Source organism: Triturus cristatus, chromosome 12 (assembly GCF_964204655.1).
Source record: "Triturus cristatus chromosome 12, aTriCri1.1, whole genome shotgun sequence".
NCBI lineage: Eukaryota > Metazoa > Chordata > Amphibia > Caudata > Salamandridae > Triturus > Triturus cristatus.
In genome coordinates, this window is record NC_140595.1 from 273,581,536 (window position 1) to 273,608,865 (window position 27,330).

At 45.7% G+C, this 27,330-nt stretch overlaps 1 protein-coding gene across 1 annotated transcript in view; it reads right to left on the reverse strand.

Moving 5' to 3' along the window:
* Positions 1–1,214: 1,214 nt before the first annotated feature.
* LOC146775841 (Fc receptor-like protein 3) overlaps positions 1,215–27,330 on the reverse strand; it is a 726,410-nt gene continuing 700,294 nt past the window's right edge. The window contains exon 9 of the mRNA XM_085640004.1: positions 1,215–2,684. Coding sequence (XP_085496130.1) covers positions 2,380–2,684 — 305 coding nt within the window. The 3' untranslated portion in view covers positions 1,215–2,379. The remainder of the gene's footprint in view (positions 2,685–27,330) is intronic.

A 27,330-nucleotide genomic window follows, 5' to 3' on the forward strand; every position in this document is an offset into this window, starting at 1 on the left:
CATTCCCCTTTCCCTGCTTCTACCACTGGCAGTCATTTGCTTATATAAGTGTCATGGGTGGGGAAGGTGGGAAAAGAAAAACACATCCCTTCCTTTGGCTCGTGCAGAAAATTTTAGTGCATAACTTGATTTGTGATCATTTCCCAATCTGAGAAAATGAACATGCAGTTACACAATAATGGGTGGATGTTAATGCACGACAGGGGTGGTGACAGGAGTCTGCACCATGACAGTACTATGCAACTTGTAACATGGGCCTTGTTGTTTAACATGGTCTTGACATTGAGCTGATTAATGTTTAAAAAAAACACTTACTACCAACATAGGAAATACAGTAAGTCTTTGTCAAATACATACTTCAAAATGTAAAATGAAGTCTTTGTCAAATACCTAATTCAAAATGTAACTGGACAAGACCACACAAGTCAATGCCATCAATGCATTCTGCACCCACACCCTCAAGATGCTGAGGAAGATGGCTCCCAAGAAACACTAGAAAAACTGTCACTCACTTCCTAGTCACCAGCAAGTTGGGCTATGGGAGCACCCTCAATGCTGGGACCACCAAGCAGTTCACTAGAAGATTACAAACTATTCAGAACATTGCAGTCAGACTCTTCTTCAACTTTCTGCAAAAAACTGAAACCACACAACATCGCAGGGAGCTTCACTAGCTCACGAAAGACAAATGTGCTCCTTTCAAACTCCTTACACACACATTCAATGGCACTATACAACTTAGGCACCACATACCTGAACAGTTGCATCTCTTTCCAAGAACCACCCAGATACCTCTGCTCCGTAGGACTACTCTTCGCACACATCCCATGCATATACAGAACAAGATCAGGAAGATTTGCATTCTTGTTCATAGTTCCTAAAGTGTGGAATGACCTCCCACTCCAAATCAGAGCCTCCTCCCCTCTTCTTGAGTTCCACAAGAAGCTGAACCTGGCTTTCAATTAACCAACTTACCATAGGCAGGGATAGGCACCAGGATGCCTTCGCAGGTGATAGTAAGCTTTACAAATCCCCTTAACACAACAGAAACATCAGCTTCATAAATTTGTTGTATTTGTAAGCAAGAAAGACTTTCGAATCAATTTGAGGAATTTGTGGCTTCTTTCAAGCAATCTTCTCCATAAATCCTCTTCTACAGTAGGAGCCATCATGAATGTATCAAATTCCAATCCTTGATATACGTGAAATGTATGTGTAGTGAGATTTTTTTATTTCTCTAATGCAGTATTCAAAGTGAAAAGCTAACTTAAATAAAACATTGAAAGTGTAATGTTATAATACTATGAACAACCAAACAACACAGTAATCATTTCTACTAGAATTGTGCATTTGTTTTTCGAAGATCTGCCTGAACATTAGAGGCAGAAATCATTGATGCCAACATTTTGCAAGAGAAACGTGGGAGATTTAAAAAAAAAAAATCACGCAAATGTATTTCTTCCACTGACTTCTATTACTGCCTGCACCTGGTCTATTGGCATGTATGGGACTTGCAAGTGTGATGCTGCCGGATTGGAAATCAGAAATTCAAATACAAGTTTCCTCCATACCTGTCAGGAGCACAGAGAAATCGATGTGGCAGGCAGAGAAAGCGTGAAAGAAATGTTGTGCACTTGCTTGCATGAGTAGGTTACTAGCAGTGCATAATCCGAGTCACACCAGATCAGCCCCTGTTATCTGAAGCCCGCAGAGGAATTGGGTTTTTGAATGTAGGAATCAGGAGGGAGGAGACTAGCCTTAAAATCGGTAGTCTCCCATCTGAACAGGGCCAGACTGGGAACCAAAACCGGCCCTGGCAAACTGCTCGGCCGACCCCCTGGAGGGTTGAGGGGTTGCAGCTGAGCTGTTTGTTAGGGCCTGGGTTGGTCGATTTTGTTACCGGGGGCCAAAATTGCTGGCCCAGTAACAAAACCGGCCCCCCAGGGGCCCAAATCCGGGCCACACCCTTGCGGCCTACCGGGGAAACGCCCGGTGCCCGCCACGGCCAGTCCGGCCCTGCACCTGAATCGGGAGGTGTGGCATGTATGAGAAATGCTCATTACAGAATATGTTGTAGCACTTGCCAAGCAGTGGGTAGGGCTGCTATTGGGGGGGAGGGGCAGGGGGTTGGGGAGGGATTGCGGACCACTATGAAAAACTCGTATTGGTGTGCTGAAATAGCTGGGTGCACAGGATTTAGGACTTGTCTTCCTACTGGCACAGTAGAAAATGAATTGCTTTCTGTAGCCCTCTATGTTCAGAAATTACAATAAAGGAGTGCCGAAATATCATCTGCACAGACAGGCAGTATTTCAAAAACGCCCATGAAGAGAAGAAGGATCTAACGAAGCATAGGATCGTGTGAGGTGTATGACTTTGCTAAAGCTCAGCGCCCCATTCGCTATCATCTGTTGCTCTCTTGTCCACGATGTTCTCCTGAAAAAATGCAGTAGAGACAGGAATGCAATTTGTGTCTCCCTGCTGCTCTAGTATTTGGAGAATGCACTGTAACTTGTGATCCACTTTGTTCAGTACATGCTGCAGCTCCAGCTTCATGTTGCTTTGCAGTTCATTCAGTATGTTTATCTGTTTTTCTAGAAGTGTCTGGCGACTCTGGAACCATGCTAACTGCTTCTGTTCTTCTATTATCCTTTTCTGCTCCAATCTTTCTCTGATCGAAAGACCTGAAACGTTATAAAAACAATTATAAAAATGTAATACAAGGAATATGCTTAAAAGGATCACTTTCATTGAAATATGAGAATATTATACGACTGGTATTATTAGGACAATATCACAAAGATTGCGGACCTCAACAAAATGTATAATACATTGAATGTGTTATATATATTCAGGCTTCCTTTCCTTAAAAAAAGAACAAAAAGTTGCCACCAAACGTGCAGTTCTCCTCCCTCATTTAGAAGGGTGGGACTGACAGGGTTCTGACAGCGAAGTCTCATATGGCTCTGCCCTCTGAAATATTTTGCTGGTGACACGCTTACTAAAGGGTCACTTGAGTCAAAATGTGGAAAGGGCAACCCTGTTCATATTTCTTTTGCCAAAGACACAGGAAGAAAATTCCATATGTGTCAAGAATAATAATTTTTAGTTTGGTAAAATCCCAACCCCCAACCACTGCCCATGCCGTGAGGCTTTGTTTCAGCAGAAGAAAGAAAACATACATGAAAGGGTCATCATAACATGAATGTCAACCTAGCATTATGTTTTTGTCCTAAGAAGTCATGGCATGTATGGCAAGCACTTTTGTCAATGATTCTGTGGTTAACTAAAATTACAGCGGTTGGTAGGGTGACCAGATTTTAAGAAGGAAAACCAGGGCAGGTCAGACATAAAGGTAGGACTAAAGCCTTTCAATCAATCAATCAATCAATCAATCAATCAGAACATTTGTAAAGCACACTACTCACCCGTGAGGGTCTCAAGGCGCTGGGGGAGGGGGATGGTGCTATTGCTCAAATAGCCAGGACTTGAGAAGTCTTCTGAAGGTTAGCAGGTCCTGGGTCTGCCGTAGAAGGATGGGGAGGGTGTTCCAGGTCTTGGCAGCAAGGTGAGAGAACAATCTGCCGCCAGAGGTTGCTCTTTGGATGCAGGGGATGGTGGCGAGGGCAAGGTCGGCGGAGCGGAGCTGGCGGTTGGGAGTGTAGAAGGAGAGTCGTCTGTTGAGGTAAGCTGGTCCGGTGTTGTGGAGTGCCTTGTGTGCGTGGGTGAGGAGCTTAAAGGTGATCCTCTTGTTGACGGGAGCCAGTGAAGGTCTTACTTACTTTTTTGTCCGGCCTGTCCCGATTTTGCGTAGCCTTCTAAATATGTAAGCACACACACATGCACACATACACACACACACACAACATTAGCTATGCCACCAACTATACCCTGAGTACCTCCAGCCCCCCATCCCCCCCCAGTCTCCCACTCTGCTGCAGCGGACCTGCTGCAATGCCTGCAATAAACCATTTACTTAAGGAGAGCACACCTTTCAGTTCTCCTTTCAGGATGACTTGACCTTTGTCCCAAAAACCGGGACATAAGCTTAAAATTAAGGAAATTGTCGGGACACCCCTTTGAAAACCAAGACTGTCCGAAGAAATCTGGGAAGTCTGGTCACCCTAGAGGGTGGGCCACTGCACATTGGTGGACAGTTACATGTCCTACAGAGGTGAGAGTTGCAACAGCCAACATCTTGTTGCCCTGCTCGTCCATCTTTGAATGACCCCCTGAGTCATTGGCACCATGAGCAAACAGCTTGCACAAGTAATCTAAATCATCTCATATTCTTATTACCTCACATTCTTTTTTAACACATATTGTATTTGTTTTCAAGTTATGTATATGTGCGGTACATTATATGCTTTTATAAGTACAGTTTCAAACTTACGGGTATTTAGTTTTACATATTCATTTATGCAGCTCGTACAGATATGACTAGGATAGAAACATGCCGCTGTGTATTTATAGCCATTACTGCATATCAATTATTGCATACATGTATCAGGATTTACATTTTAAATAAGCAAAGTGCTCAACTCCAATCCACCCTCCCCCTTGCAAAACAAAATAAAAATAAATAAAACTTGCTAGAGTTGTCTGGTCATCTGTTACGCATGCTACATTTATGTGGGGTAATAGAGACGGGAAGAGGGGGAGGGGGGCCGGGAAGGGAAGGACAACTGGTCAAGAAATTGGCGGTAATTAATCTACTGTGTGCTATCTCAGTCAATGTTGTCATTGATATTAGGGAGGGCCTCTGTATTCATTCCCTCTGGTCAGCAATGATACTCATTTTGAATTGTTCCACTAAGTGGGCCCATTCCACTGTAATTGTCTTCTCCTAAGTCCCTTGTACTCCTCACGCTGTAGCGCCTCCCTTTCTGCAGTGGCCCACCTGATGACTTCCTCTCCCCAAGCTCCCCTACGCGGCGCTGAGTGGTATTTCCAACGTTGTGTGAGCAATCTCTTGGCCAATATTAGGGAAAGCACTATGAAGCGGCGCAATACCACTGCTTTTTTGGGGAGCGGGGAAAGACCTATGAGGCATGCTTCGATAGTGGACCAAGAAGAGTGTTCAGATATTTTGGCTAGGCCCGCTGTAACTTCAATCTAATACCCTTGCAATGAGGGACAGGCCCAAAACATATGAATGAAATCAGCATCAGACAGATGACATTGAGGACAGTCCGAGGAAGCAGTTGGGTATATTGTTTGTATCTTATGTGGCGTTAAGTAAGCCCTGTGCAAAATTAAAAGTTGTATGAGTTTAAATCGGACATTACGAGAGACTCGTTCGGGATAGTCTAGAACCATCCCCCACTCCCTGTCCGTGAGTTCCCTGGCTATGTCTCGTTCCCACTGCTGACGAAGGGACACCAATGAGATGTCTAAGTGTTCCCTCAATCCTCAGTGCAACCATCTGACCAAGTGGATTCCATGACCCATTATGTGGAGTCCATGCAATTATTGACAGGTGGGAGCTCTCGCGGCTCCATTAACCAGTGCCGGCGTATAAAATGCGTAATTGCAGCGTGGGTCAAAAACAGCGCATTAGGTGCCGTATTAGCTCACACAAACTCGGCGTGGGGCATCAAGTTTCCATCCGTGAACAAGGAGCCCACCATCTCAACTCCAGCTTCCACCCATTGTCCCAACCTATTGGCCATAGAACTCCCCGCAGGGTTGGCAAAGCACAGAGGGGAACATTTGGGGCGTATGGAGTCGATACTTTGGTATATTTCAGTGCTATTTTCCAATAGTGCAGCGCCATCTGGCGAAGGAAGGGGGCATCCCTCATTCTTTTGGATTTGGGCAAAGCAATGACTGTAATGATCCAAGCCTTACCTGCTCAGTTGAGTATCCAATTTCAGACAAGTTATGACCAGCTAGCCAACAGGCCAACCATTGCAACTGCCTCACTATGCAGTATGCCTTAAAATCTGGGGCCCCCATACCACCTTTAGTACTAGGCAACTATATTTTAGCAAGGGCTATCCTGCGACGTCCCGAACACCATATCAAATTTGTCAGTAAAGTGTCTGGGGTTTTGAAGATCTATGCTGGAAACCCCACTGGGAGATTCACAAATAGGTACAGGGGCCTGGACAACATGACCATCTTGGCCACTGCTAGCCGGCCTGCTGTCGTTAGCGGCAGGCTATTCCAAAAAGCCACTTGAGACTTTAAGGAGGTGATTGTATGGATCAAATTTCCATCTATTGTATCGGTAGTGGTTCTCTATATTTAGATACCAAGGTACTTAAATATGACCGGCTCCATCTTAAGTTGTAGTGGACCAAACTGTAGGTAGGGCAGATAGCAATTATTATAAAAGGAGTATGCTATAGACTTCGAGGCATTTAGGTGAAGGCTGGATATGGGACCCAAATTGAGTCAATAAGGTAGCTCTGGGATGCAAATCTAAGTGCATGTCTTTAAGATATAGCAACATATCATCGGCATAGAGTGACACCGAGTGGATCGTCGTGCCAACAGGTATACCACCTGCCCCCATTACTTGGTGTAGATGTTGAGCAAGGGGCACTAATGTCAACACAAATAATAGTGGTGAGAGGGGGCAGCCTTGACGTGTCCCTCGGTAGATATGATATGCAGGGGAGATACTGGATCCTGTTTTAGCTCGCGCTGTAGGTCTGGTGTAGAGGAGCTTTACCCAGCGACAAAAATCGGGAGGGATCCCAAACTTAGTAAGTGTTGCAAACATATAGGACCAGCTAAGCGTATCAAAAGCTTGTCAAATATCTAACTAGAGACAGCCTGCAAGTGAAAAGTGATCTTGAGCTGCATGCATTAAAGCGAAGAAGTGACGAAGATTCAGGGAGGTACTACATCTGGGTATGAAGCCACACTGGTTGGTATGTATTAACCCAGTGAGAAGAGGAAGCCACCATGATGCCAGAATTTTACTTAGAATTTTATATTCTGTTTTTAGAATAGATAGGGGCCTACAGGAAGAAAGGTCTGCAGGGGGCTTGTCAGGTCACTATCGACTCTCTGGTTTTGAGCGGTAGGATCCCCTCCTGAAGTGAAGTATTATATAACTGTAATAGCTTTGGGACTAATTGCGATACAAACGTGGAATAGAACTCGATGGGGAGCCCATCCGAGCCCGGCGTTTTATTACGAGCGAGTTCCTTTATCGCTCCACGAATCTTGGTGGAGGTAAGAGGAGCAGCCAAGTCTTCAATGCTTGTACTTGAGGCAATTGGAAGTGTTATGGACTCAAGGAATTCAGTGGTTGTTCCAGCTACACACTGAGAGGGAACCTCGTAGAGATGAGTATAGTAGTCCTGAAACGCCCCATTGATTTCCACCTGTGTGGAAATCAATGTGTGATGTCTGTCATATACTGCCAGTATAGGTGTAGGTGATGGTTATGGTCTAATTAAGTGAGCTAACATTGTACCGGATCTGTCTGCCTCTAAATGTGAGCGCAAGGTATATGCATTTAGATCGATTAATCTCAGTCGCTCTAGCAATTCCGCATTTTTCACTCTAACCTCCTCCAGTTTCTCTACTTCACCTGCGTCTGTCTGGGCCGCTGCCTCTAGTGATTGCAATGTTGTCTCTTCGTCCGTAATATCTCAAGTCTGGCACCCACCACTGTCCCCATTGAGACTCCACAAATTGACACCATAAAGGCCTCCCACTCTATAGACCTCGTAGCCGTACTCTCATTGTCTGAAAAGTACGAGGTGATGGATGTTGCGATGGTATTTCTGAATACTGGGTCTTTTAATAATAAAGGCTGCAAGCGCCACGTTGGGTTCGGAGCGGGAACCCGGCCCCAGTTAACTGTCGATTCGAGTGGGTTATGGTCTGAGATGGTTTTTCCAAAGTAAGTGCTATGGGAGATATATGGAAATAGATCTGGTGTGCAGAGAAATCGATCTAGGCGAGTGTGCAGGCTATGTGAGTGTGAGAAAAAGGAGTATTCACGCTGGTTGCTGTGTTGGACTCTCCATACATCTAGTAAGTTCCACCCGCTTACCCATCAAGACAGGATCCTAGCCTGCAATGGTGCCACTGTTCCCGGTAGAGGAGCGTGAGAACGATCCAACCCTACACCGAGGACCGCATTAAAATCACCCCCCAACACCCATGGATATTGCGTCCATCCCGAAAGGGCATTTGACAGGCAGGACAGAAAGGTTTACTGATCAATAATAGGTGCAACTCGTCTACAATTCAAAGTGCCTTTTAATAGCACATATCTGCCTTGGTCATCTATTTTACTATCAATCAGACAATCAGAGAGCATGGGACCCCAGCACAAACCCATATCGCTGCCCCACGTGAGAAAGCGGAATATGCAGTCGCATATATTTGGCCCCTCCATCTTCTTTGCAATTTACGGGTTTCGGAGGGTATTAAATGCGTTTCTTGCAGATATACTATTTGAGCACAGCGATTGTGCAACTGAGCTGCAATTCTGTGCCACTTGTTAATCAAGCCCATCCCCCGTATATTCCAGGAGATAATAGTGCATGGTTTAACTACAGACGCTATTTATGAATAACATGGATACCATAAGTCCCCCCCACCCCACACCTCCCCAGGATATTAGCAAGCAGACCAGCAGCAAATTAAACAAACAAACATAATCCCAATACTAGGGCAAAGGAGTCAACTTCGGTCAACCAAACTGAATGCTATACAGTAACATAGTGAACTGTACAATAACAAGTGCTTTCGTTTGCAGGGTAGGCTATTGATGTGGAAGACGTGTAGGCCAATTGCAGTAGGTGCTTCAGCCCAGGATGGGCCGGGCCAAGGGATCTTACTACTTAACTTGCTGCCATATCCCAAAGCAAGTATCACAATAGCGGAGTATTTTACAAGAGCTAGGTCGCAGCCCCATTGGTTGGGTTAGTACATTCGCAAGGCTAGCGTACATTAGCTGAGATTAATGTACCCCCCTTATCGGTCACTAAACATTTTCAGCCCAGTGGGTCATTACGTTTAAAAAAATAGACAAAGAATTCTGTCTTAAAGTGCGACATCTGTCAGCAGATGAAGGGTTCACCTGTGGCACGTCTAGCACAGACACCATTACTAATATCAGACAGACCACTCAAGTGTATCTATTTGGCTCACTGCGGCCCCTTATAATCAGATGGGGCTTACAAGTATATCTTGGTGGCAGTGGATGCATGCTCTAGATTCCTATGGGTATGGCCTCAGTGCTCGGCTGACACTCGAACTGTTATAAAAGATTTGTGAGTCTTTATAGGGACATATGCAGTTGGCACATTACATTCTGACAGTGGCCCCTTGTTTAGTTCTAGGGCTTACAAGGAAGCCATGGAAGTTTTGCGTGTAGAATTGCAGTACTCCTCTGCATACCATCCCGAGGCAAATTCGGTTGTGGAGAGGAAAAAACAGGACTTAAAGCAATCTTTAACAGCGAGGGCATTTGGTTTGGGTGGTAGTTGGGTCAATCACTAATATGGGGTACAACGAGTCCTTAATAATATGCCAAAAAGTTCTCTAGGAGGTGTCACTCCTTACGAGGTCCTATTTGGGACAAGAATGTGGGTACCTGATCTCAATTATGAAAGCACAGTGGCGGAGGAAAAACCATTTGACATCAATAATCGTTTGGTTGTTTTTTTCAGGATCTGAATGAATTCTGGGCACTACATAGAAACGTGCAAGTAAAACACTCCGCCACTGGGGAAGTCAAATCAGTCACAGCAAGACCTGCCTGGATCCCTAAAGTTGGGGATCTGGTCAGAGAAAAGATTGTGGACAAGAAAGAATTTGGGCCATCATACTGAAAGCCTGTACCTATCCTGGAAGTCGAAGGAACACAAACAGTGCTTCTTCCGCCTCTTGCCGTCAAAAAGTAAAGAGATTTGTATCCATCGATCTGATCAAACCACACTATTTGGCCGATACTAAATAGTAGGCCTTGTGAGCTCCTGGGTAGCCGATGCTCTCCTCTTGCTACCATACTGAAAGTTCAGACAGAAAGACTCATAACGTTCAAAGAATCACCGATACGAAGTGATGAAATTTCCAACTATGACATGGAACTCGTTCCTCTTAAAACAGAAATTCAAAGCACAAATTAAAGATAAATTTCAATTCGGCCTAACATCGATGTCTGCATCAATATGCCTCGACAACAAACACCTGCCAGTTCAACAAAACCTGCTGAGCTACCAAAAATAGATCAAACTTCATCTGGCTACTTCATCGATTTTGATTCCTTCTCTCTTGATCCCAGTGAACCAGAGACAACGCCAGCTCCAGTTTACCATAAGCAACAAATTTGTGAGTTGTACAATTTTCTGAAAAAGACTTATTTGGTTCACCTCAGCTCCAGCTCTGGATAATAACCGGAATACTGTTTTTTCTGTTCTGGATTGGCCTAGTGACTGTCTTTTGCTTACTCATAAATGAAAAATATATCCCAGAACGCTCTGCAGTTTCCAACATGAAATTGGTTCTGAAACCTTATGCATCATCTCATCGTGAACAAAGAGACCTGTTTTCCATTAACATTGCAGCTGTTCCAATTCCCGATGGTATAGTTTGGGACAAAGTTGATTATGAGGTATTTGGCCCCACTGAACTTTTGAAAATACCACATTTGTTCAAAATTTCTTTAAAATTATATTATTACCTCTAATACATTTTCTGACGATTGGGATTTTGAAACTCAAAATAATCTGTTGTCTGATTTAGAGAAATTTGCTGCATTTTCAAGCAATGAAATGTTAAAGGACACATCTGATTTCGATAATATGTACTGTTCCCATCATTATGGGCATCAGTTTTTACACAAATCCAGTATCCCACGAAATGTTTTCATATACCACCAATGGGAGCATTGCCCGACACCACCAAAAGGTATTCGAAAACGTTTGCACAGAAATTTACGTATTTTTCAGGGTTTAACCCCTTCAGTGCCCGCCCCTTTCCCCGCCCTGTGCCGGCCGTTGCATTAGCGGGCGGGGTCTATGACGAGCTGGACTCGTCATGGGCACAGCGCAACCGCGGCCCATGACGAGTCCAGCTCGTCATGGGCACTGAAGGGGTTAACACTTCTGACCCGATCTCATATTACTATAAGGTTGCACCTACACCTGAACAGAAAAATATGGTGACTAACACCAAACAGATATATTCTGCATCCTTTATCTCCCAACTGTCTGAACAGTGATTCGACTTATGGAAGGACAATATAGACACAAAATCAGTCTGGGATTCTAAGGACTGGCGAGTTCAGGGAACGGTAGCACTATTTAGAGTGTGCCTCATTCCGCAACAGATAATATTTCTGAATGAAACTGTGCAACAGACTTCCTGTCTTGGATTAGCCAAGAACAAGGATTTGAACACACCTCAGATCCCAACACCATCACACATTGAGGGGTGACAAAACTTTACATCACTTGAAGGGGATACAATAGATGACATCATGCAGTACAATACTACAGACCCCAATTGGAAGGGATGGTTATTGTGGCCCACAGACTCCAACAGATGTCAGTCAAGATTTAGGGGAACAACCGAAAGGTCTAGTATCCATAGGCCAGACATGTGCTATGTACAAAGAGAATATCCGGGGGTAGTGACCTCATACAGTGTTGGGAAGTTGTACCTCGATTGACTAAAAACATCGACACTGTCCCAGGCGAAACAGCACTTATCTTTACTCTCAGATGAGGTGAATCTACAGGATTTTTTGTTAGGTCCCTGAAAGCTACTTCAGAAACGTTTGTATTACGCTGTCTATAATGTAATCTAGAAAATTTCCCAACAAGAAGCTGCAGAGAGGCTCCATGAAATAGATAACATTAACCTAGAAAAGGCATTAGCTGCAGTTGACAATGGTATGACTACATAAATATCCAGGATTTATTCACTAGGCAACATTCTATCTTCTGCTATAGATACACTAGAACAAGACTTGTCCATTCTACAGCACGGACAATCCCAGTTACGTTCTATTATGTTATTAAGCTGGACGCTGCAATCATTGCAAGCTGGGTATGGGCCTTGGCGATTTATCAACAGTATGTCACTCTTTTCTGCATAGAATCTAACAGAAAAACAGATAACAATGGCACAAAGGGGAGCAAAATATACAATGCTGTGTATTGAAAAACTGGACAAATTACATTTTACTGTGGCAGAGTCACCATCAACAGAATGGTTGATCCATGGCCATATAACACTACCGGTCACAACTTTCCAGTTTCAGTACTGCCTTGAACAACAACAGGTGGGCAGATATGAAATGATGGGTAGGGAATTTATCAAGGAATCTTGGGAATTACCATACAGATTTCTATGCAGGAATGGAGACATGGAAGTGTTTCTTTGCGGTACCGACTGTGAAAACTCTTTAAGTGGATCTCTCATATGTCAGGATGTCATGTTGCACGGGGCCTGTAATGGTTCAGTTGCTAACTTATCCTGTCACATGAACGGTTCCCCAGCTGCCGTGATTAATCCAGTATTTAAGTTGCTTTCCAATGGGAGTTACTTGATAATGAATTATCAAGGTTGTTGTGGGATGCTTCCGGGCATCGCATATCTTGTCACAGTAAACTCCAGGGTTACTTGCTTTATGCAAGTACTGTTTCAACCGATCAAGTCAGTCAGTGAGGCGCCGTTATGGCCTTCGTTGAATGTTTCTTTTATACGGTTTGATACTCTGAGCCGAATTAAAGCCATGTTTTTACAGAAAACCTTGCCCTGAACCTCCGCCCGAGAAGCTTATGATCTTCAGGTCGCAAGGTCTTTGGCTGAAATATGGGCACTAGTACGAAGAAACTGCCCTTTCCACTTCACAGAAATGGTACAATGTATCTTTAAAATGTCTGATACAACGGGTATTGTCCACCTATTTAAGACCATAGGTTCTGAACTGTTAAGCACCTTTCAGGTGCTGGTAGTTCTGGAGATCATTCAGGTCTGCCGTAGGTTTCTTGAAGAGGGGTCTGACCTCGGACTGTTTCCAAGGATCGAGAAAGGTGGCTGTGGTGATGGAATCATTGAGGATGGTGGTGAACTGGTGGCTGATTTAGTCGCTTCCGAGGTTGAAGAGTCAGTGGGGGCAAGGATCTGAAGGTGCTCTCGAGTGGATTGAGTTCATTGAGGACATAGTGTTTGGTGTGCTGAGCTGTTCCCATGCGTTGAGCAGGTAGTTGCTTGCAGTCTTCATGCAGGTGGGGAGGCTGAGTAGGTCAGTGGGTTGGGGATCTAAATTTCTGTATATGGTGACTATCTTGTTGTGGAAGTGTTCGGCTAGAGTGTCTCAGAGTTCCTGTGAGGAGGGTATAGAGTTCTCAGAGGCACATAGGCAGGTAAACTCTCTGACGATGGTGAAGAGTTCCTTGTTCTGGTTGGCACTGGCCTCGATGTGGTTTGCCAGGGCCTCCCTTTTCACATCTCAGAGTTGCTGGTGCTAGGTGTTGAGGGCCAACTTGAATGTGGCTTTATCGGTGTCACTTTTGCTGGTGCTCCATCTTCTTTCTAGGAGTTCGCATCTGGGATTTAGTAGCTGGCTTGTTTAGTGGGTCTGTGCATTTTGGCTGGTTTGGTGGGGGCTACTCAGTTGGCGGCGTAGATGATCCAGTCATTGAAGTTCTCTATTGCTTGATTCAGCTTGGTGGGGAGGTCAGGCTGGGTGAGGCTTAGGGCATTGATCCATTGGTGCTGAGTGACTTTGGCCCAGCTGCAGAAGGGGGCGCTGTGATGGTTGGGGGTGTTGTGGGGTGGTCTAGCGATGGTGAAGTGCACAATGGTGTGATCGGACCAGGTGAGTTCCATGAATCGACTGTATCTGATTCTGTTGTTGGATGTGAGGATGGCGTCTAGCGTGTGTCCTGCTCTGTGTTTGGGGTCTGAGCCCAGCTGCATGAGGCAGATGTTGTCCATTCATTCCAGAGGGACAGTGGAATTGGTGTCTGTAGGTTCGTCCGGCTGGAAATTGAGGTCTACCAGGAAGACTTAGTGTTGCGATTTGATGGCGAGCGGGGTGATGAATTCTGTGATGGCATTGTTGAGGATGGTTTGAGATCCTGGTGGTCTGTAAGCAACGGTGCCTTTGATGGTCGTATTGTCATCAGTGTGGAATTGGAAGTTGAGGTGTTCCATGTTCGGCATTGTTGCGTTTTCAGTGGTGGTGCAGATGATTGATTCCTTGTGTATTGTGGCGATGCCACCTCCGTGTCTGTTGGTGTGGTCCCAGTGTTTCATCTTGTAGCCGTTTGGTGTGATGGTGGCGATGTCAGGGGCTGATGCTGGTAGTGAGCCAAGTCTCCGTGATAAAGACCACATCAGGTGCAAGGGTGAAGATGGGGTCCCAGACTTCAGTGGCAAGATTAAAGAGCTATCTGGCATTCATCAAGAGGCACAGGAGTGGTTCTGTGGAAGTGGCGGCTGGCGGGGAGAGTATGACACAGGTTTTTGTGGGGGTTGTGGGGGCCGGAATGGAGGCGAACTGGCAGTGGAGGCAGCTGAACAATCCTACTGTGGAGCAAGGAGATGTGAGGCAGCAGTTGTTGTTGCATCCTGGGTCCAGGGCACAGAGTTCAGAGGAGGGGTACCTGTGGCTGTATAGAGGGCCAGGGTTCCTGTCGCTGGGGATGGTCCAGAATGGAGGGTTGCAGATGCAACCATGCAACAGCATTCATTAACTAGGTCTTGGGGGGCAGGCTCTGGGGAGGTGGGAAGCTGGCAGAGCAGCAAAAAATTGCACAGGTAAAATAGCGAAGCAGCTTGGGGCACTGGAAGCCCAAAGAGGTGTCTGCTGTCTCACGGAACTGACTCTCTAGGGCAGGAGCATCCCAGCAGTAGCTGACACCATCTGGCAGCACAGGGGAGCTCGCATGACCGCTTACAAGGGCCATGCTGCAGCCTTCAATAAATAGGTCTTAGGGAGGGGTGCTGGAAAGGCGAGCAGAGTGGAAAAAATGGCGTGGGGAAAATGGCGAGGTGACCTGGGCGCTTGAAGAGTGTTGTGTAGTTCCTATAAACCTTCATAGGATCTGCGAGTTTAAGACAACATACACTGTAGGGTTGGTGTTAGACTGATTCTAGACACCCCTCCCGTGTATGTTAGCCTCTATACCAGCTAGCTCACAGTGCCACTAGAAACCCCTCTTACCAAGGAGAGAATAATTCTTGGCAACTATCGAACATGACAATCCTGATCCCTCAGGACCGTAGAAACAGTGTATTACTTTTCGCTCAGTCACTCGAGCTCACTTCGTCCCAGAGAGATATACAGAATAAACTGTGGGGACGTTTTCCAATAAGCATTTATTGAACCAGCGTCATTCTAGTGTAAAATAGGTGTGTTGAAACAACCACTAGACAGTAACAGATATTAATGATTATAAGTACCAACAGAGTTAAAGGAAGGTAGATTTCTACCATTGCGCTAAAACAAATGAAAACAGACAAGTATATAAAATACATGACAGTAAATTGAGTACTCCTACGATGTGACCCTAACTACATGTATCTGAGTGTGCCTAGCATGTATGTAGGTGTAAAAGCCAAGAATCCCTCAAAGATAAAGTCAATCCCATTACCTGAAGTGAGATACTGTGGGACCCCGTCTTGGTCTCAAGATGGACACCCAGCAAAGGATGTCAGACCACTGCGAGCTGGAGTGTCTGCATGCAGGAACCTCAGCATCTCGCATCAGTGTGTCGGCATGGAAGTCCTTTTTTCCTCTGACTACCTCAGCAAGATATTGTGTATATATACCCAAAGTGGTACCCTCAGGGGCTCTACCTTGCTATGTCAAGTCAGACTTAGGACAACAGATGGAATGACCCTTGTACATAGTTATTATGCAGGAAATGGTAGTCCTGCTGAGTTTCCAAGAATCCTCATGCATAATGGATGAGGCTAGTTTTCAGGGAAAAACCCACATCCTGTATGCAGTACCGTAACTAGGTAGAAGGTCAGTCCCAAGAACCGTTATGTAGTGTAATGGTAGGGAAGAATATAGGCGAAAGGTGAAGTTGCTACCTGAGTCGATATTGGGGTACCAATATGAAACATAACACCCACTCCTCATCCGACTGGACAACATACAAAAAATTCTAACTTACGGCTAAATGTCGTACGCAAACTATTAATAAGTCCATTAAAAATAGTACCTAAAAAATGTAAAATGTAAAAAAAATGCTAAGAAATAATAAATGTTGCATACGATAGAAGTCTGTACAAAATATATTCGTATATATAGTCCGAACAAAGAGTGAATGAAAGCCATGGATTTTAGCAAAAGTATCTTTTGTTTAAAATTCCAAATTTAGGTTGTTTAGAAAAAGGCCAAATTTTTCCCAGCACATGATGAGCCAAATGTTTATGCGTCATGGCTGGGAGACGCAACGTCACATTCCTGAAACACCTTGCATATTAGCTCAATCGAGCACAGATGTTCTTCTGCACTATCCACAGCCGATTCTGGGGTAGCCTGTGTGTCATCCAAGGCCTGAGTAGTTTTTGGGGAGCCGGCATCCGTACCAGCAGGAGCTGAAGCATCCTATACAGGCTCTAAGAATGTAGACATCAACATGGGAAAACGCTGAGGACACAGCAGAACATGGGCCATTATCGGGTCCAGTAAAGCATCAATGTCCGCTGGTGCAACTGATGGAGTTATTAGACAGAGATCTAGCACGCATTCTTGTCCGCAGAACAGGCAACAAAGGACAGGCAGAACACAGTCGATCTAGACTGGTCTAATTGACAGGAACCAAGACTCGCTTAGTTCTTGAAGACAAGGTATGTCCAGATGGATTAACATGCGATCACGGTATCGGCGCTCCAAGAGCATTCTTTCCATCTCCTTGGTGACTGGGACATCCATTACGTTGCAGAAAAATGTCAATCAGGATATCTGCTTTAGAAACAGGATCAGAGGAAGCCCTCCAAAAATGCTTACGAATATGGAGTGTATGAAGTTGGTTCGTTCTTGCATAAACAAAAGCAGACCAAGGTTCTGCTCTCATAGATTCATTTATTCTATGGAGACTGGTGAAGAATACATTGCCAAAAAGAAAATTTAAGTGAACGCGGGACTCGTATAGCAGCAGACAGCTGTTTAAAGCTAGTTTACTTGGGGAGCCTTTAATGCTGGAAACGTTTAATACTCAAGTCAGATTGCACAAATATAGCTGTGCAGCATAGTTTTACGCTGGCATTCCACTTTATTAAACAAACAGTAAAGATGATTTTTCAAGAAGCTTTGTTTGGAGCTAAAACACAATTTAACTTGGGCAAACTTACAACATAATTTGTCCATTTAGGTCACCAGTTCTTCACTCTGAAGCTTTCTTTCCTGGTGAACATACCCTAGATACTTGTTCTTTGGACTAAAGGAAGAGTTGCCGCGCTAAGTGCTCGGGCCTTGAAGGGTGGGGCAGGGGGCCTTCACAAGGCTTGTTAAAGGGGCACTGTGCCTTCTACTGCCAGAAAAGATGAATTAACTGCATGTCCAGTAACTAATGCAAGCCCGTTTGACGCACAATAATGTAATTCTCGGAGGACAAGCCGCAGCAGCAGGAGGAGAGTCGCCTTCGGTCTCTGGGGAGCCCATGCACATAAACAGGGTCAGTTTCAGTGACTCACGTGCTTCAGGAAACGGCAGAGGACGGATGTTAGGTACAGCTAAAGACTACCAAATAATATAATAATAATGTCAGAAACAAGATTCATAGGCGTGTGTTTAATTGTGCTCCCACTGCCTGTGAAGTGAGTGAACACCAGGGGCTTTCGAGCTATATGGCATGACTGCAGGTGTGTTTAAGTTTTTTTTTTTTTTAACTCCCATTGCCAAGCCAGGTTCCAGGGCGAAGTGCACGCGTTTTCTGTGTAAAAGCGGCTCCCCCGTTCAATTGTCTGCTTTGTGCTGTGGACTAATGGAAGAGTTGGCGCCCAAAGTTCTCGGGCCTTGCATGGGGGGCTTCACGAGGATTTTTAAAGGGACACTGTGCCTTCTACTGCAAAGAAAGATTAATAAATTGCATGCCCCGTAAGTAGCGCAATCCCGCTACATTTGCTCCTGTCAATATAGGAAAGAGGTCTTCAAACTTTTGTAGGTTGAGCCCCACAGCTGATTTTTTTTTTTAGATGTTGGGGACCCCCACCACCTAACAGATATTTCTGGAATCCAGTACACTACATAATTGACCGTAACGCGCATATCCAGCAAATAATGTACAACACAATAAGAGTGTTTAGTAAACTGCAGGTTTGTGAGTGGGTGTGGTGAAAGACAGAGGCTTATTACACAGCTCAAAACACCATTTTCCAAGATAAAATATGCGCAAATTGTTTTTGCTAGGATGCTTTGTTTTACCCATGACATAGATTGATAATAACATCACCAACATAAATGTGACGGGTGTGCCTGTTTTTCGCCACAGAGACGGTCAATCTGTGGATGGATTTTTGATACTGCCATCCTCGGGTTGTGCTCCACATCCAGCCTTGAACGGTACTTAGTCTTTAATACTGCAAGTGCTGTGAACCTAATCTCACATAAATAGAACGTGTTGAAAGGCAAGAGACTTTTGATAACAGTTTCTCTCAAAGCTGAATATTTTGCAGACATTTTCAGCCAAAACAGGGACTCAAAGGGAGACAGTGTTGTCATATTTTTCGAGCACTCCCTAGCTCAGAGCTGGTACACGAGAAACACATCTTCTCTAGAAATCATTATAATGGGATGATTGCCCACCAACCAGTTAAGGATCTGAAGACAAAGTTGAAAGTCCACATAGAGGGCGCTGAACAAAAACCTAATTGAGAATTGCTTAGTGGTGTTACAATAAGTTCCTTGCCTGAAGCAGTGAGGGTTTCAGACACGTTAGGCTTATGTTTACAAAAAATAGAACTAATAATAAATTAATGATGTTGTCTATTTTACTTCAGAGCAATGTTGTCTGACATACTTTGTGGTGGCAGGGACATGTTAAGGATTTTGGGTGCCATGGGCCAAAAATATTTTGGGGGCCCTTGTTCAGTACAGCTTTGAGTTTAAATGATTTGCTTTCTGCTCTGCCGTACCCTCTGTAGCCAGGCTACTAACGGTGCACAGGCACTATAGTCGAAATTCTAAAAGCGTTTACATCTAATATTCAGAGATTGTGATGTGTTTTCACTGTTGTAACAAAGCAGCAGCCCACTAATTTTACAACCAATAATATCTGTGATATCCTCCAATTTCTCATATATGAGGACCCGCTTGGATTTAAAATAAACTTTTTTATGGTTGTTGCATGAAACAAACACATTTCTCTGCAAATAGTAATAGACTCCCTCACATCAATTACATTAAAAAGAAATTAAAGAAAACATTAATTACAAGAATCTGATTAGGAATTATTCCAGGCCATCAGGGTAAAACCAGAGCTGTCTCTATCAAGGGGCACCCTGGAAGGCTGAATTGCCGTGCATTTAAATGTGTCCTTTTGTAATTTAGGACGAAAACCTTGATGGGGCACGACATGCCCATACTTGAGTACAGGGGCGCAACTAGACCCGAACTTCAGGTGGGGTCTAACACTCCCAGCCAGGGCTGGTCCTAGCACTTGTACCGCACAATGAACCAGTCTTTTTTGGTGCCCCCTCCCCATTTCCTCCTTCTCCATGAATTCCCTCACTACCACTTACCAACGATGCACCTCATCTCTGTATAGCACCCTTCTGGCAAACATATAATTTTTTTGATAGCACTACTCAATGTTTACTCACACTCAGTTCTTTGATCTGCATGGTACACATTCTTTGTAGCAGGCACATTTAACCTCTGCGCTGTGTGGATGGCAGGAGTGCCCATGTGAATGCACAGTGAGCCATGCAACAGTGTGAGAGTAGGTTAAGAGCAGTGACTGCAGAGTGAGTGAGGTGACCATATGAATTTGGGTGTGGATGTAAGTGCAGAGTGGGGCGAATTAATGTATGGTTAGTGGTGGGCTTATTTGAGTGAGATTGCATATTGAGCAGTGAGGGGAACAGGTGAGTGAAGTGTCACATGAGTGCAGGCTGAGTAGTGTGCTCCTGTGACTGCAGGGTGAGGTACAGGGTGAACAGCGCAAGTGCATTGTGAGCGCAGAGTGATCACTGTGAGTGCAGGGTAAGCGGGTGAATGGTGTGAGTGCATTGGAATCAGTGTGAGTGCATTGTGATCGCTGTGAGTGCAGGGTGAGAATGAAAGTGAAGGGCGAGAATGAGGAGTGACTTGTCTGAATGCAAGGTGCCTTCCCAGACACTTGAAGTAACTCAGCATGTTATTGACGGCAGCGTAGGGTTTTAAATATGTTAAACTATTGCTATTATGGCAGTAACCAGGGATCAGGGTGGAGGAAATAAATAATGTGCTGATCCTGCAACAAACTCACAGTCTTGTGACTAGGGTTGCCAGCTCATTATTTTGATGTCCCAGGCGGTACAAAAAAAAGCAGTCACCTAAAGCTGTATTTCAGCTCTTGTCTGTGCATACTTTGAACAACAAATATAAACAGAAATTACTTTTGATTGGGTTCTAGGGCTGCCTGAATGATTTATGACTGATAATAAAAGGGCACAAAGACAAAAAAGTCAGATTACAAATTAATACATACTTCTTTATTTATAACCATATTTAGTGTCAAGACAAGCCAGCAATATGCAGGCTGTTTAAACAACACATGGCTGGCTGGCATTTTGCACGCCTGCCTGTGTAGTTTTAAAATAAATGTTGTCTCCTTTCAGGGAAAAGCTAACCTTCCCAGGAAGGGGTTAATTCATAGAGCCGAAATGCTTCAGCTACAGTGGGAGGCAGGACATCTCCTCTGCTTAAACTGAAAACAAACCAACAGACAGTCATTTCAGCTGCAGTAGGAGGCAAGGAGTCTCCTCTGCTATGAAATCAAACATGAAGGAATAGGACTGTCTGTTTGTTTGCGTTTGGTTTCATAGCAGAAGAAGTGAATGTCTGTTACTTGCTTTCGGTTTTAGCAGCTGAAGCATTTCAGCTCTATGAATTAACCCCTCCTGGGACAGTTAACAAAACAAAAGCATGGGCACATCTTGCCCCATCGATTTCCTCTCCCTCTCCCCTCCAACCATACCGGAGTTCTCTAAGAAGACTGGCAGTGCAGGGAACAAAGGTACGAATAGAGTGGAGTGCAGGTCCCCCTTTGAGATGGTGTTGCACCCCCACAGGGGGGCGCGCCCCACAGATTAACGAACTCTGGTATAGGGTGATCTGAAGGATAGGAAGGGAGGACTGGCTGCAGGAGGGGAGGAGGCTTCGGTCTCCGAGGAAGCCAGTGCACCCAACCAGGCCAGTGGTCGAAGTGGAGAAAACAAGCATTTGCAATGCAATAGGACTCGCATTTACGCGAGACCTAAAGCATTGCAAATGGGAGTGGGGGCGGGTGGGGGCAGGTGGATGAGAAGGCACGGACAGCAGGAGTGCGGGGGAGAGGGAAGAAGGCAAGGGCAACTGGAGTGCGGGCGGGGAAGGGGAAACAAATAGTACTCTAAATAACATGTCCGTACAGTGTAACACTCAAAGTAAAGGGGCCAATAGCCATGGGAGGGTATAAATGACGACATGGCATAATAAGGCGGGACTAACAAGCCTCATAAGCAATCAGAAGACAGAATTTACGAAGGACAAACACAGAAGCCAATGAAAAATATGGGCGGAGAGTGAGGGCAACTTGTCTCCCATACTCTACTACTGCATGCCTCGCAGAGTGAGCAGCGCATGCGCGCTGCCGCTAAAGCTCGGTCTAAAAATGCATTCACCTTAGCACCTTTCTGAAAAGTTTTAGGGTGATTCGTTAAGTGAGGGACAAGAAAAAGGAGGGTCACAAAACACTGTTTTCCACATGCAATTTCAATACGAAAAATTAGCCAACAATACAGAGAAAACAGCTGAACAGAATTACTCCAAATTTGGCAGAAAGCTAGATCTCTACTCAGAAAGTGTGCTTTTTGTGAATTGCTGTATATCTGTTCAGTAGTTTATGAGAAATGAAGGTAAGAAAATAGAGATATCTGGATGGTTGGTCCCGCGGAACTTTTGCAGGACCACAAATTTAAATAAAGAGTGCTCCGATTGACCAAGAGGGCTTTTTCACTGTGGCGGTCTTGCTCTAATAATTGTCTGGTCGCAACCTGAACAAAAATGTTGCAGCCGGCATTGCAGGATTTGTTTCTGCAGATTAAAATTAAAAAATGTATAAGGAGACAAGGTAAGGGTACTCTGACACAAAATTTGGTGCCGGAGGCAAGGTCAGTGTGTAATATTTTTCTCTTCTTATACATTGTTAAACCTCACGCTTACCCCCATGCCCGCCCTCACCTCCCGGCGTGCCCGCCTCACCACCAGCGAGTCATACCGGCCACCACTGAACAGGACTGGTTTGGACTGGGCTCAGAGACCCTTGCCACAAAGAGACCAATGACAAAATGGGGTATAATTATTGCACCTAAAACCCCAAGACTTTAGATTACTTCAAGAAACAAGAGGACCCTGCAAGAAGAAGAGTGGAAGGACTGTGTGAGGAGTGCTGCCATTTCTGTGTGAGGGGTGGGTTGGTCTGCATTTGCTACTTCTGTCTGTGGTGAAGGAAAAGGACTAACTCTTTTGGCTCTGCTGTGGTATCCTGCCTGTGAAGAATCTCCAAGGGTTTGTGTGTGCTTGCCTCCTGTTGGAAGTCTCAGGGAAATCAAAGACTTCAGGAAAGATCTGTGCTGGTTTTCAAATAACCAACCTGGGAGGAGAGCTGGAGAAGATGTGTGAGGAGTGCTGCCCCTGCTCTGTGTGGGGTAGGACGGTCTGCAGTGGTTGCTCCTGCCAAAAGCACAAAACGGACTGCACTGTTTGTTGACCTATTGACCCCCCCAGGTGAGTCTAGGAAAGGAGTATCTGCTTCTTATCCTTACCCCCACTTTTTGTTTGATGTCTCACTGTTTTTGACTAGTCTGACTGTGATCCAGCTAATCCGGACCCCAGTCTATCTGCTTTCTCCCTTACATTGACATGCATGTAGTTTGGTACACTCCAGATTGGATACTGGGGTACCCTTATCAGTCCCTAGTATATGGTACACCATGTACCCAGGGCATAGGTAACCCAGAGGACTCCCATAGGCTGAAGCATGTATTATGCCACCCATGAGAGGCCATGCAAAATGGAACTCAAGGTCTGCTACTGCAGCCTGTGTAAGATGGTGCTGGTACCACTTACATTAGATATAGGTTCACTATATCTATAGTCACTACACTTAAAACTTATAAGCCACCCCTATAGCAGGCCTTAACAATCCTGAAGGGAGGATGCTGGGTTTTATGTGAGAGGGTACCCCTGCATGAGCAGAGACTCTCTTCATCCTTCGGAGACCATTCTCCCGGGTTGTCTGTGACTCAGCCGGACATATAGGTAGAGGTGCATTATAACCTTGCGGTAAATGCTATCTCGAAAATGACAGCATAGAAACATATCGAGTTTGGTATTAAACACCATGGAATCACTCCTCCATACCAGTAACTGGTGTGGGAGGTATGATCCACCCTTCTGAAGCGAGCTTTGTGGGGTCACTGGTCTTACCGGTGCCAGCCTTCTCGACCCCGACAGCACAAAATGGATGCTGCCGACCAGAGACACCTTTCAGCCCTCCTGCTACTGAGCCAAGCTCGAGCAGAGGAAGGCAGCACAATAGGCATCCTGTGACCACCTCCCAGACAGGATTTAATGTATTGGGACTGAGTAGGTGCACTCCGAGAGTGCCAGAAAGTCTGCACTGGGGGCACATTTGGTGTCCCTGTGCATAGTCCAGCTCAAACCAGTTCTGGGAGCCTTTGGCTCCTGGTCTGGCACAAAACTGGACAAAGGATATGGATGTAGCCACCCCTCTGTCCTGCCCCTCCCCTAGGAGGGTCCCCTGAATCTGTTCAACCCTCTCCCATGGGTATAAAATGGGTTACCTGGCTACAGGACATTGGATTTCATGTGGACAAGATTCTACAAATAAGAAACCACTAACATTCGACCGTCTGGACGCCTGAACTTCGCTGGACCTCGACCTGGCTTGACTTTGTCCCCCTTTCCGTCCAAAGCTTAGTTTGTGCCGTGACCTCAAACAGACTCCGTGAAGGACATGTGCGGCACTTAAGACAACAGAAGAATCTCCCTTGGAGTGAAGGAGTCCCTTCCCTGCTTTGCAGGCACCTAAAGCGCAACTGACTGGTAGCTGCTACTGAGCTCCTGCAGACTCCGAAGAGTTCAGCAACACAGGAGGTGGGTCCCTGAAGGTCCCTGAGGATGATGTGTCCTCTCACTGAGTTTGAGGCCATTATCCCTCGTGGGGGCTGCATAACACGAACCCCTGTGCATCACGTCCATTTGCAAGTGCATATGCTTGTTGGCAATTCCTGAGCTTGTGCATTGGACCCCATGTGGTCCTGACCCTGAGCAGTATTTGCACCAAAGAACTCCAGCCTCCTCACACCATGTGCTCCGTGGGCTGGTGCTTTGCAATCTTGCTTGAGGTCCCCTTGCGACTCCTGGTCCTTCGGCCTGTGGGTCCTTCTGAGGGTCATCTTGATTGTTCTTAGGCTTTCCTGGTTGCTCCAGACATGCCCTGACTCCCCATTGCTTGGTGAGTCCCCTGTACCTTGCTGGTCCACTACGTAACCTGTTTGACCTCCTGCATGGGTTGCTTTTGCCAAGGCTTGTTGGTGATCTCGCTGGACACCAACCCCCCAGCACTCACTATCCTTCATGGGACAGCTCACCTTTGGCTCCTGGTCATCCTTGACGTCTCCTGGTCATCGTCGCTGCAGAGTCAAGCATCCCTTCTTCGCACCTGAAGCACCTGACATCAGTGTGCATTTGTCTTCCGAGCCCCTGGTCACTCTGAAGTGACCCAGAATTTGTCCACTCTGCTTTCAGGTTCCTTCCATCCAGAATCCAGGCTTGGATTTCACTGTAACCTTTTTACCTTAACGGCAGCAGTTCTTCTTCACAGCCTTCCAGAGAGAACGATGAGAGTTTCCGACGCCACTTCAGACCTATGCACCCGGCTTCCCTGGGTTATTTAACTCTGGTACTACAGTATCCATGGGTGGGGTGGCTCTTTAAACTCCTAAGTTCCGAAGGGTTTGCTCAAAATCCTCCTAGAAGGGTCCTTAACCTTCAACTTTGCAACTTCGACTTTCCCATAGAGTTGTACGGAGCACGCTGTGGTGTTTCCTCACTGCACCTGTCCTCCGTGGGTCTCCTGTGTCATCACCTTGGGTGGTTCCTTGTGGTCCCAGCGATTCTACATGCTCTAGGCACTGTGTCTGGTCAAGTTGTGATTGTTATACCACTATTTTAGTATATGATTTGGTCTCCCCCGGGAGCCCGCTGTGCATTGTGCTACTTACAACTGTTCTGTTGATCCAGTATTGTGTGCTTTGTGTTCTATCCTCGTTTAGAGGATAGTAGAGAGTGTTCTATTAATAAATACATATTTTTGAAACGCGTCGGGCGTTTAAAGAAGTGTGAAGCGAAACGGCGTGCTGAAGGGAAGCCCGGAGGGCAGAGAACTGTCGTGTGCCTCTCAAATGCTTCAGGCAGTTTGTTTATCCACAAATACATATTTTTATATAACTACTGTGTGGTTCTCCATTTAGTCATTCAGGAGGTGATGTTCTGGTAAAACAAGCTGCTTTACATTCCTTCAAGATTAAGCCTGAAGACTGCTCTCCATAGCTACCACTAGGATAGCTTTCAATAAGGTTATCTTTGACCTCATACATCATAAGGGTAATGTGGACTGGTACAGGGTGCCCACTTTAATTAGTGGACAGCATATACCAGGCCACCTTCACAGAGTGTCCTGCATCCCAGCTATTCAGCAAGTGTGTGTTGAGCGCTCTGTGGGTGTTCCTATTGCAGTCAGTGAGTGTTGCTGGCTGCCCCGGGGATTTCCCCTACTGTGTGTGGTGGGGGGTGTATGCAGAGCGGCATGTGCGTGGCAGTAACCAGGCAGGCTGGCCCTCCGAATGCTCGAGCCAGTCAACCAGCCCATGAGCTGAGCGTATGCTAACCAAAGCCCAGAGTTGTGTTGCTATAGCGACTACAGCTTCCCTGTGGGAGGTGACGCCAGCTGAATCCACACCCTAGAGAGCGGGGCCAGCTGTGAGTCTGAGCATGGCTGGAAAAAAGAAGATCGCGAGCCTGGATCTTCAACATCCGCCATTGCGTGGCAACCAAATCAACACTGTGAAGGAATCATAGCCTCGCAGGCTCCAATCACCTGCCTCCCGCCTGGAAAGAAGAAGTGGAGGAACTCCGCTGTTGCCCCACACTCCAAATGGTAGAGGTGAGCATCGCGAGGAAAGCCGGAGCAGGGCGTTCCCCCCAGGTCTGGAGCAGGAGTCCCACCCCACACCAGCTGACCGGCCACACCCGCTGGGAGGAGCAACGCCTAGTGCCACGGAGGCCCAAGGAGGGTTCCAAGTACGGTTATGGTGCTCAGTTGGGAGCATTGTGTTCCAGTTGCATTTCTCTGTGAGGTACAGTGGCCCAAACCCTCCAGCTGATGCCCGCGCACCAGAACGGTGTGCTCGGGGGCCTGTGGCACCAAGGTTCTAATTCCACAGTGGGGATCTTAGCAACTTCCTTCTTGACAATGCATAGCTTGTTGCGATTGATACCCTTTGGCTGCTTCTGCAGAACCCAGTAGAACATGAGTCCCGATAGCAGGAGCAATTAATGAGAAATGCAACCTATAAACACGGTTATTGTCATGCCCTAAAGGTGAAGTGCAGGAACTGCCTGCTATTCGCAGTAATAGTTTTGGCTCATGATAAATTCTATTTTATATGTGCAACGTATAGGTATTTGCTTCAGTGCACTACATATTTTATGACAATTGTCTTAGGGCACAGTGATTTCTGATCTATGTCTTGTTCGGACAACTGCCTGCTTGGCAAAGTGATTTCTGATCTATGTGATATTATGACAATTGCCAAGTTGGCAAAAGGAATTTATGTTAATTTTGTCTATGTGTTTTCATGTACATTAAAGGAGATATATGAGATATTTTTTATATAACCTTATGTGGAATCTTTTTTTTTTGGTGTGTGCTGTGTGTCACTGGTGTGTGGGTGCAAATGCTTTACACATTGCCTCTGGGATAAGCCTACCTGCTCTGCCAAGCTACCAAGTGGGAGAGAACAGGTTATCTTGGGTGTGTAACTTGCTTACCCTGACTAGAGTGGTAGGTGAATACCCTAGCCAACCAGAGACCCCATTTCTAACAAGGAGACGAATGG